The sequence below is a fragment of the Cariama cristata genome, unplaced genomic scaffold (assembly GCF_000690535.1).
Source record: "Cariama cristata isolate BGI_N322 unplaced genomic scaffold, ASM69053v1 scaffold40863, whole genome shotgun sequence".
In the NCBI taxonomy this organism is placed as follows: Eukaryota; Metazoa; Chordata; class Aves; order Cariamiformes; family Cariamidae; genus Cariama; species Cariama cristata.
Window position 1 is genome coordinate 20,596 of NW_009608614.1, and position 11,760 is coordinate 32,355.

The following is an 11,760-nucleotide window of genomic DNA, read 5'->3' on the forward strand; positions in this document are numbered from 1 at the left end:
GCAACCTCACCACAGATTTCAAACAATGACTCCTTTGAAGTGATCAAAAATAATTATATTGACAATGCAAGCCACTTCACTTGTTGATATTAATAATCTTTTATATATTTCTCTGGTTGCCATCTGTAATACTCTTATTACTGTGACTTGTTTTTTTAAAAAGGCACGTTGATCCTCCCCAACCCGAACTTTGAGTCCTGCCCTTTTGTCACTTCTTCTGTTCTCATTTACTCCTCTTTTCCACACCTTCTTTATTTCATCATTGCTAATTTCCATTTTTTTTCCTCAAGATCTCAAGTTCTTCTAGCTTTGCCTCGTGCCGTACAGGACTGTTCTAGAATCACAGAGCCATAGAATGGTTTGGTTGGAAGGGAGCTTAAAGCTCACCTCGTTCCAACCCCCCTGCCATGGGCAGGGACACCTCCCACCAGACCAGGTCACTCACAGCCCCATCCAACCTGGCCTTGAACATTCCCAGGGATGGGGCATCCACAGCTTCTCTGGGCAACCTCTGCCACTGCCTCACCACCCTCACCGGGAAGAATTTCTTCCTCATATCTCATCTAAATCTTCCCTCTTCCAGTTTAAAGCCATTGCCCCTTGTCCTATCACTAAAGACCTTGGTAAAGATTCTCTCCCCATCTTTCTTATAAGCCCCCTTTAAGTACTGAAAGGCCAAAATAAGGTCTCTCTGTTCCAAGAAGTCACAGTATTTTAATTTTGGAGTTGATTTTCAGTGCTCTGGACCAGTTCCAGATTTCTACCAAGAGTTTGCAATTGAGCATATATGCAAAGCTATGACTTTCATTGGTAGTTATGAGCTACTTTTAGATAAAGCAGAAATAGTGAAATTATAGTTCTCATGACAAACATACAAGTAATAACTGTATAATACATGTGGATATAGCACAGCTGTAGATTAACAGGATACCAAATAATTTTAGAGTGCAAGTCTTACCCTTTTAGCACAGAACAATGACAAATTGAATGTGAGGTGGAAAAATAAAGTTTAGGCATGTGATTAAGTCCTTATCCTGAAGACATTAACATTTGTTACAGCTACACGGAAGCTCTTGTGAAGCAGATAAAAATCACAACCAACTGATGAGAATTCTATTTAAAGGTTCATAGGTACATTGCATAGTTCTGTGTAACCCTTTCCCTAAAATGTCGTGATAAATAATGGTTTTGTATGAATGGCTGCAGACCTCTATCACTGAAGCCGCTTTTATTGCTTTAATGAAAACATTTGAAGGTTAAGTAACTAAACCAGTAAAGTTTCTTCCAGGAAATTCTTGATCGGTGTTTTTTCTGTTTAGGATATTTTTGACAGTGACTGGTACACTTCTCGCAGTCTGCTTGGAGGAGCTGATATTATTGTGATTAAATACTCTGTCAATGACAAGACTTCGTTTCAAGAACTAAAGGACAGTTATGTCCCAATGATAAAAAAAGCGTTAAACCACTGCTCGGTTCCAGTAATAATTTCTGCTATTGGTGCACGAAAAAATGGTATGTATCCAGTCTCCTGTAGTTAATAGTTAAAATCTCACTTGGAAGTTGGATATGCTGTAATTTCAGTAGAAGCTGATTGTTTTTCCAAGTTGCTAACAGAAACAATTAGTCTGTCAGGATGACAGTAATGTGTGCATGTATTGTGGTTCTGTAGACTGATGTATTGTCAGGAATATTATGCTTAACGAACCCTGGCAATGAAAGGCATCCTATCCTGCTTTGACCTCTGCAACAACTCTTCTTGTGGAGCCATCGCGCGTGGGCATTACATCTAGTGCTTTGGATTAAACAGCGTACACCTGAGTGTATGAGATGAAACCCATGGTTATCAGTTGTCTCTGGTCATGTCTCAGTGTCTGAGATTAAACGTCTCTAATATGTGTCTCTAGCGTCTGAGATTAAGTCCGTCAGCTTGGAACCACTGGAGAGGGGGTGGGAAAAGCCTTGAAATTCTTTGGGATGTTGTCAGATGAATGGACACACCAGCCCTTTGGGTACCACGAAGTGCCACATGCTGCCGCATCAACGGAGTTGACCTGTCATGGCAGAGTAGCTATGGTATAGATATGGTATGGCTAATGCTATAGCTTGCGTGTTTGCACAATACCCTGTCCAGGCTGATGAGGAGACTGCTGTGAGAACAATGAAAATTGATTTTATGTTGAATATTTAAAGTTGTTGTTGTTGCTGTGTATTCAATATGAAAATCACAGTCCCGCAGTTGTGTAAGAACCGGGTGGTCTTAGAAGTGTCCAGCAGCCAACGAGGGCAATGCTGCGGAGAACGTGTTCACGGTTTGGGTGGACAGTAGTAACTCCCATCTGTTTACATCAGGGAAATAAAGTTCGGAAAGAATACCACAGATACCAATAGAACAAACATACAAACTTTATTCGGTATTCCCACCTGTTTTGCATTGCTCTTTTGTTGATTTTCCTGTGGTCTTTTTAGTCATGGGGCCTGATTTTTTTTTTTTTAAATTTTTTATTTTTTTTCCTGAAGCCATGAATGCAAAACTAGAGCCTGTGGGTTGTCTTTTACTTTATGTGTTTGTCTAAAACACGTGTTTCTGAGCATCCCTCCTGCTGTGAGTAAGGGACCTGATGGATGTAGGTGCAGACATTTATTTTATAATGTACAAAGAAATATTAAGCTATATGAAGTATGTCCCCTGTGGATGTAATGCTCAGTTTTGCCAGGGTCTACTTACGTGTCTTTTTGCTCAGTCATTGAGAAAGGACTGTTAAAGAGCTCTGTAAATCCTTATTTTTTTCCCCTTTAGCAATTCACTGATAATGATCAAATGTCTTTATGCTCTGGTTGGTACAGGGGTAATAAATCTGCCATTCTAAAGGCACGGTCTTGCTAATCTGATGTTTGTCTTCCCAATGCTTTTTCTTACACTTTTTATTTAACCGCAGGATACCACCACTCTGAGTGACTCCACTAGTGGCGTTTTTCTTTTCCACCTTTTTTTTTTTTTTTCCTGTCTTCCTCCCTAAATAATGTGACTGTGGGGGAAGTCGGTCTCTCCAGCCGTGGTTTCGTTTGGGGACATGCTGGAGCAAACTGCTGTGCACATACAGAACCCTTTTGTTTCCAGGAGGTATTTGTGAATACAGCAGTTTGCTCATACAAATTACTAAGACCTTAATCCTCTGTAGTAGCGAATGGTGCTGCCAAAAGAAATTAAAAAAAAAAAAGCTGTGTTATGATTAATACGTGTTGTCCATAGGTCTGAGCAGAGGAAATTAATGCAAAGCATTCAGGGCGTATTTAAAAACACATCCGTGGCTGGCAGGTTCTCACCGGCGTTAAGCAAAGTTGAGCCAGAGTGGCTAACAGATTTTTATCAGTTAACTGGCATAGTCTTAAAAATACCTACTTGGGCTTAAAAAAAAAAAAAAAAATCATGGAAAATATGTGTAATTGAATCGTAGTCCGCAGTATGTACATACCCATAGCAGCTGGGACTGCAGTGGAGATTTGCTGCGCGTCCTTCCTGCGCGGACAGGCCACCATAATTAAACAAGTGTAAGGGTGACATTAATGAGCGGTAGCACCTGTAGGCTAGTACAACACCTGTCCATTTAAGGACACTGATGCCCTAAGCCAAGCCTGGCTTCTGGAAGTCCTGCTTGACTTTTCCGCCTCAGCAAAACAGAACGTGAAGTAACGCTGATGTAAGGTACGCTGAGCTTTGTACAGCAGCTAGTATTTTGAGATGATTAATAAGAAGTTGGGGTTTTTTTCAGTAATTGTAGATTTCTTACTATAAAACTACTATGTTTCCATTTCCTTCTTTGTTCTTTCCTAAATAATACAACTTTACAATTATTTAGGAAGCTAAGAATTGTGGATTATTGAGCAAAAATGGCCCTTTTCCATCACTTTTTACCCCAGGAGTGCCTTGCACCTGCCCGCTGTGCACTTCGGACAGGAGGAGCTGTGTCACCACCTCGGAGGGAGTTCAGCTTGCCAAGGAACTAGGGGCCACTTACCTCGAACTGCACGCTCTCAATGACTTCTACGTACAGAAGTACTTTGGAGGAGTGGTGAGTGAGAAACAGCTGGGTTGAAAGTGGGGTGGCACTGATGGGAGGTGGGAAACTGAAGTCGGGGCTTTGGAGAGTGGAGGCACAGCACGAGTGCTCCCACAGAGGGCGAGTTCCCACCAATGTGAGATTTAGATGAGGTATCAGGAAGAAATTCTTCCCGGTGAGGGTGGTGAGGCAGTGGCAGAGGTTGCCCAGAGCAGCTGTGGATGCCCCATCCCTGGAAGTGTTCAAGGCCAGGTTGGATGGGGCTGTGAGCAACCTGGTCTGGTGGGAGGTGTCCCTTCCCATGGCACGTGGTCTTGGAATGAGATGAGCTTTAAGGTCCCTTGAACTTAAACCATGCTGTGATTCTATGGTGCGAGCTGAATTGGCAGTACTGAGGTTACTCTGGTTTTAACTACCTTCTAGGCAGGTTTAAGAAAGCCGTACTACGCACTGCAATAATTTTTCCACTCCTGTTCCTGTCCTTGTATCTTGCTGGGATGGGATAATCAACACCCAGCTGGACGAGGCACTTGACAACCCCATCCCACTGTGAGGACGTGTCCTGTTTTGAGCAGGTGCCCTGAGTGGGTGACTGTCACAGGCCCCTTCCAGCCTGAATTAGTCCATAATATTCTGGTATTTTTAATTTTATTTGCTCAAACTCTCACAGCTGTTCTAGTTGTAAAGTGAGACAGCTAAGATATTGATGAATTCCTTGATTTTTTAGCATAGTCTTGTGACGCAGTTTGCCATTCTGAGCAGAGCCTGGGGTCAGCCGTGGTGAAGCTGAATGAGGCAGAAGCTGAGATGCTTGTTAAAATGTCCCATCTCTAATGAGCTTCTTATTATTCCACTCTCCTGAAGACAGAGGAGCCCACTGAGCAATTTCTAAATACAGTCTTTCAGATTTATTTGTCTTCTCCACAAAGTTATTTCACGCTGATATTTAATTTTCAGTTTTATGAGGTGTTTTAAGCTCAGCCTTTTTTTGAACCTTTTGGTTACTTTCCTAGTGGCATTTCGGATTAAACAAAAAGGTGCAGCTCTTTTGGCACAGTAATTTCACACGTTCTTTACTGTTGTAAAGACCAGACACTATACCGGTGTACACATATGGTGTATTTTCCATGGGATTTGGTAGTAACGTGCCATATCTGGGTGCAACAGTTAGCCCATTTCTGTTGGATCCATTCACTCCCAGTTAAAAACAAGAAATCCACTCAACAGCTGGTCTAGCCAGAGTATTTTTCTAGTTTTTAGAAAGCACTATATGTGCTACAGTAATACCTTGGGTGATAAAAGTGTTTAAGATATTCATTAACTCAAACCGAACCACCCTTTGTGCCTCTTTGTTCCTGTAAAAGGGATCATTTCCCCTCAGGCACATTTTTATTGCCGTGATGATGCTTGTAGTCTGTCGCAGTGAAACAAACCTTGGCCACAAAGATCACATCGTAAAGTGACTTTTTGAGAGGACGCAGCAGCATTGCATGGTGGTGGTGGTTACCTGCAAGCTGAAGAGCTCATATACGGTTTTGTTATTATTTCCATCACTTGCAACCGGTCATTATCCATCAAGTCTTATTCTTCTCTGTAATTCCGTAATTAGCATCTACTGGAGTTGGTAATTTGAACATTTTTGTGCCTGTCATTTCTGGGAAGATTAAATACCGGAGAATTAACCACCATCATTTGAATAAATAGTCTTTTAAATGGTGCTAATTCCACCTAAATGTGGTACCTTCTCCTGATAAAGGAGTGTTAGGACTCTCCTGGATAACGGTTCATAGTGGCAGTAGCTTCTGTTCTGTATACGGTACCCACTCATTCTCCTTTGTTTGACATCTAGGTTGTTCTTAAATAACTGGGATTTTTTAAAAACACATTTTGTGTTTTAGCTGGAATACTTCATGATCCAAAGTTTGAATCAGAAGTCATCTGAAAAAATGAAGAAAAGGAAAAAGATGCAGAAGTGCCATCGAGTTCAGCCACCTCAGCTTGAACAGCCAGGTGCTTGCTGATGTCTGGTCTCTAGTATTCTTCGTTATGTGTGTCATGTTCTTTGTGCAATTAACATTTTGAAATCATTACTGTGAGCTGTGCTGTCTATCATCAGCTATTCTGGTTTTGTTGCTCTAGTTGCATCATCTTTTAGCGATGGTTTAATTAATTTGGGGGGAATTGTATAGCAATACGTAACATTGCAATGGGCTTCTAATTTATTTTAGACAAAAATGATAGGAGTGGTTTTCTGGTGCACTTGAAATAATGCAAACATGAATTATTAAAAGCTTTACATAAAAGCTTTATAGGCAAATTATAAAAGGAAGTCACTACATGATGCTTTGTCAAGTAATATTTTTATTTGCTGCAAATAAAACAAGGGAGACGTATGCCCCTGCACATGATTTCCTGCACATATTTCTGAGCATCTGATGCATTTATTCAGTGAGATAATTACTGACAGGTAGATACCTCTAAGTACGTAGTTGTCTCTTTTCACACGTTCTAGAAATTCACTCAGATCCCTTAGGTTTGGGATTCGCAGTGGAGGTTCCTTTCCAACAGAACTGCCTAAAGAGGTTTCATAAAAGGACGGACACTTTTTACTAAACTAAGTGTTATATTTCTTATTCTACTATACAAAGTACTTCCACTTTCAGAGTGTTCTACTAAACATACTCAAATGGCATATAAGAACTTTTCTTATTGAGTACTTCTTTCAAAAATTGTCCTTCATTTGAGCAGATCTCTGGGAATAGACTTGTCCTGTGGTGAACACTTGCTGCAATTTCACAGCCTGACTTGTTATCTTTCACAGAAAAAATGCCGATCTTAAAGGGCGAAGCCTCGCACTACGACGCGGACCTGCACAACCTGCTCTGCTGCTGCCAGTGCGCGGACGTGGCCTTTTGCCCCGAAGACCTCAGCACGGTGGTGGAGGCTCACAAGATCATCCTCTGCTCCGTCAGCCACCTCTTCATGCTGCTTTTCGAGGTGAAGAGCCCCGCCGACATCCGCGATGCCTCCATCATGCGGACAGCCCAGAGCCTCTTCACGGTGGAGACAGGGGCCACCTTCCCCCCGTCCCCCCACGGCGTCCCCCCCTGCGTCCCGCCGGCGAGGGTGGTGGTGAAGGACTCTGTCTTCTGCTCTTGTCTCCCAGACATCCTCCGCTTCATTTATTCAGGTATCCCCTGGGAAAGGGACCAGCTACTAATTTCTCGTACAGCAGATGTCTGATGAAGGAGTACGTGGATGACCCTAAGGAGCATGGCTTTGCTGTTGGGAGATGACGTTCTGCCGTGTTGCTACGTCTGTTCTATCCCTTGTGATTATTACAAACGTCATCTATGGAAAAAGCCCTTTGCCTAGATTTAATAAAAATCAGTTGTCATTCCAGATCTAATGAGCATAAATTAAGTACAATATTTTATTCAACAAAGTCCATAAGCAAACATCAATGACATTCAAAAACTTTGCCAAAAAAATCTAGAGTTTGAGACAGTTTTTTGACCTCAGGCTTTTAAAACATTTAAAATTGTTGCATGTTCTAAACATGTTGAAGAGTGTGCAGGGTTACTCAAGAAAACTTGAGTAATTTCTTTTCTGGGTGTGGTGCTGCTGAAGAGAAAACAGTGATCGCTGGTTGGAGGGCAGGGGGCTGGGGTACCTTGCATGAGTTTTGCTACCGATTCGGTATAGGCAGTGACCTCGCCTACCTAATGCCAGCTGCCTGTTAAAATAACACTGATATTTTTTTAACTTTGCAAATGTTGCTTAGGAATCCTCAAGTGAAAGAGATTTATTTTTTTTTTTTCCTGGAAGTACCTGGTACCCAGTTGTTCTTTATGAAATATTTTGCAGGCTGTCGGTACATAAGAATACCTATTTTATATTTGTTGAAAGAATTAGCGGTCTTTTTAATGATGCATTCTGATTTTAACTGTAATAAAAAAAAAAAAGCCCCAAATAATTATAATGTTAGAGCTGCATCTATAAAGAAGCTTAGTCAGTATCTGTAGACTGATACCTGCCTGACATACGAAAAGGATTTTCTGCCTTAGTAGCTAAGACGTGAACACTGGCTGGTGAAGACACAAGGGAGACCATTTCAGCTTTCAGTTAGAGTTTGTACAGTGTAAACATCCCTTTCCATTCTTCCCAAACCGGTGTCAAACACAAAGAACAGATGCAGGAGATTTTGAGTGTGAACATTTTTTTTTCTAAATTTATTTTTATTTGTTGCTGACATGAATAAGGGATTGAACTTGTAATTTCAACAGATGATAGATAAGTGCAGTATGATCATCTGTTACCATTTACAACTTGTGCCTGCTGCCTTTTGTGCACTAATTTTACTTTTTACTTTTGTTTACGTCAACCAAAGAGGTGGGAAACTTTGCAGAGTTGTAGGCGAAACTGAAGGGCATTGCCAAAAATCATCGCACCATCCGGTGCGTTTGAGGGGTGCTGAGGTCTTTGAGGCACGAACTGAGAAGAGGTCAGATCATGGGCCAGTGTCATTGTTTTCAGCTTTTCAAGCCCGTGACATTATGCCCAGGAGGGTATAAACACTTAGCAACCATATGGTATCCATAGGAGCTGATGGAGCTAAAGAAGCCGTACACCGTATGTGCTATTTCAGCCTTTTCTGCACAAGGGTGGCTTCAGGGCTGTGCTGACTTGAGCTTTGCCCTGACCTTCATCTCTCTCTGACTCTTCCTTGCTGCATGGCCCTGAGGATCAGAGCTGAAAGTTACCAAAAAGCCCCTTGGTGTCTTTGAGACTTACTCCAGCAAAGTGTATAACGATAAAATATGTTTGTTTTAATGCTGGCCAACACTTCTTATTTTTCCAAGAAAGATGCTGAAAGACCTAAGAGAACGTCATGGCTTTAAGTCTGAAAATAAGAAAAGAAGAAATTCCACTGCAGACTTTGTGCTGTTTTTAGCTGCCAGTACTGAGAATATAACTGTGCACGAAGCTTTTCTTGTTCACACACCGACAAAGCAATGCAACCCGCAATATGAGCAGAAGCTAAAGAACTTCCACAAATATTGAAACATTCAGGATTTTTTTTTTTTCCTGAATGTCTACCCGCAATATGTAGTGATTGCACTGTGAGGAATTCAGAAATTGATTTTGAAAGTAAGGGAGATGCCCCATTCTGTCTGTACTTGATTGCATAAAAGAAGTACCACGGTGGTTTTATTGTGCAAGAATTGCATCTTGCTCTTCCTAAGCACAAAGATCTGGCTGATTTATGTGCAAAAAAATACAGTTTCTGCAGGATCTGTCTGGTACTGGTATCATCTTTTCTCTGCCTGCTAAGGTGTATGCCTTGTTGATTTATAATCCAACTTTACCTGCTCTCGTGACAGGTGCTTTCCAGTGGGAACGATTGGAAGAGGATATAAAAAAGAAGTTGAAGGATCCAGAAAAAACAGAACATGTGCTTGAGAAAGTGAAATGTATCCTGAAAACTCCAGGGAAGGTACCTCTAACTCTCCTGGGGTAACTGCTAGCATTAGTTACCTAAGTTCTTGGGAAATTGTTTTGTAGACAAGGTTTCCTTCTCAGTCTTTGTTTTAAACTCGTTTTGGCTTACACAGCTTTTATTACTTCATCAGTGGGTTGTTCGCAGGGGTGTGCAAAATACAAACACAGAGCTGCTGATGGTAGCGTGCAGGATTAACGTAATCAGTAGAAAGCACACAAGTAGGTATCCTAAAAGGATTACTAATATTCACAGCTTTGTACATTGTCTAACAATACGATTATGTGTTGCTAATTCTCATGTAATAGAGGCTGCCCGGGAAAGCTTTGCTTTCCTGAACGTGTGCCAAAAGTTACGTATCGACAGTAGATCAGGAGAGGTGGTTTCTCTTATAAACGTTGTGATGTGGAAAGCTGTCTATAACCCAGTATATTTAATTCAGCGGATGACTTCACAGTGCAATGTAACTTACGTCACATTATTATGGTAATAAAAAGTTACAATATAGAATTAATTTTAACAGCCATTTTCTGCTAGAGCTTATACATTCCCTGATACTCTAGAACTTGCACTAAGTATTTCTGTCAATTTAAACGAAATCATCTTAAACTGCCTTCAGAGAACGTAATATAAACATCAAAAAGTTACTTAGCTGTTTTAAGCTTCTGAGCGCTCAGTTGTAGGCTTGCCAGACCTAAGTGTCCACGGCTAAAACACTCATAGGGCTGGACTTAGAAAGTCCTGAAAATTTGTAAGGTAATAAGCTCGGTTGTTGGTTCTTTTTTTTTCTTTTTTTTTTTTTTATATTTTCAGAGTACTTTTATTTCACATTTAAAGTTTTTTTTCAAAGGCATACAAATGAATTGTGATTTTTCTTGATAAAATTAAAAATTAATGAATAAATTAGATAAGATTTTAACCATAAATTCAACCTCATCTGTATTTCACTTATCACAATCTAGCAATATGATTTTGATGTTGTTCCTTTGGGTAGCTTTAGATTCCATTTTTAAAGTAAGTAAGTAAAACATAATTGAAAACTAACTGGAAGTACTAGGTTTTGGAAGGTCTTGACTCTATCATGCCCAGAATATTGTAAGGGAAGTCTGTGCATCAGCCTGTGACTCCCTCTGCCTCTGTGGAGGCAATATCGGGGCAACATCAGGAAACGCACAACTTTTAGCTGCCTTGCATCTGTATGCGGCATCACACGGAGGGATGCATGTGTGTCCCATCAGCGGTCCCTCCAGAGCCCTCATGCCTTGTGGTACTGCAGCCTTCGGTCCGAACAAGCCGTGTATGAAAAAGTCTGGAGTCCAGAAAATTCGTGATGCGGTCAAACCTTTCCAGAGGAGGTGGATGGGGGAGTTTTGTCACAGGTTAGAGAGTACCAAGGAGAGAGCTGGGATGTGACTGTAGGAGATGGATGTGCCTTGGAGGTGCTGCACCATGGGAAATAGGAGAATAAACGATGAAGATGATGGCAGAGGAATGCACGTGAGGGAGGCATGGCTGAGTAGCGTTAGCAAAAGAACATAAAGTAGAAAGCAAAAGGCTGTTGTTTAGTTTCCCCATATAAATGATGTCTTGTAATCTTTTATTCTGTGGGCCACTACACGTGACAGTGTTTTCTTAATAATTTATTTTGCAGCTAAACACTGTAAAGGACTGCAGATCTCACCAGATAAAACGGCTTTATAAGACTTCTCTCAGGCTGTTCTTTAATACGCCTGTCCTAGCTGATGTCATCTTCAAAATACAAGGTACGGTGCCTCTGCTCCTCTTGACATGGGCATCACTGCACCTCCAGCATTGATGCTTTCTACGGGAGAGTAGGAAATGGAGGTGACTGTATTTTCTGTTGCATCAAAAGTAAGAAAACCTATACACTTTGCCATCACAGAATCACAGAATCGATTTGGTTGGAAGAGACCTCTGGGATCATTCAGTCCAACCGTTGTCCTAACACTACCACATCAACTAGACCACGGCACTGATTGCCACGTCCAGTCTTTTCTTAAACATCTTCAGGGATGGTGACTCCACCACCTCCCTGGGCAGCCCATTCCAATGCCTAACGACCCTTTCTGGGAAGAAATGCCTCCTCATTTCTCGCCTGAACGTCCCTGGGCACGGTTTCAGACTATGCCCTCTTGTCCTGTCATCGATTACCTGGGAGAAGAGGCCGACCCCCACGCTCGC

At 41.5% G+C, this 11,760-nt stretch overlaps 1 protein-coding gene across 1 annotated transcript in view; it reads left to right on the top strand.

The window, feature by feature from the left end:
- RHOBTB3 (Rho-related BTB domain containing 3) overlaps window positions 1-11,321 on the top strand; it is a gene marked incomplete at its 3' end in the record, with an annotated part of 19,650 nt that extends 8,329 nt beyond the window's left edge. The window contains exons 3-8 of the mRNA XM_009697199.1: window positions 1,320-1,512; window positions 3,919-4,070; window positions 5,957-6,068; window positions 6,880-7,248; window positions 9,443-9,555; window positions 11,210-11,321. Of these exons, the coding sequence (XP_009695501.1) occupies window positions 1,320-1,512; window positions 3,919-4,070; window positions 5,957-6,068; window positions 6,880-7,248; window positions 9,443-9,555; window positions 11,210-11,321 (1,051 nt within the window). The remainder of the gene's footprint in view (window positions 1-1,319; window positions 1,513-3,918; window positions 4,071-5,956; window positions 6,069-6,879; window positions 7,249-9,442; window positions 9,556-11,209) is intronic.
- Window positions 11,322-11,760: the final 439 nt, after the last annotated feature.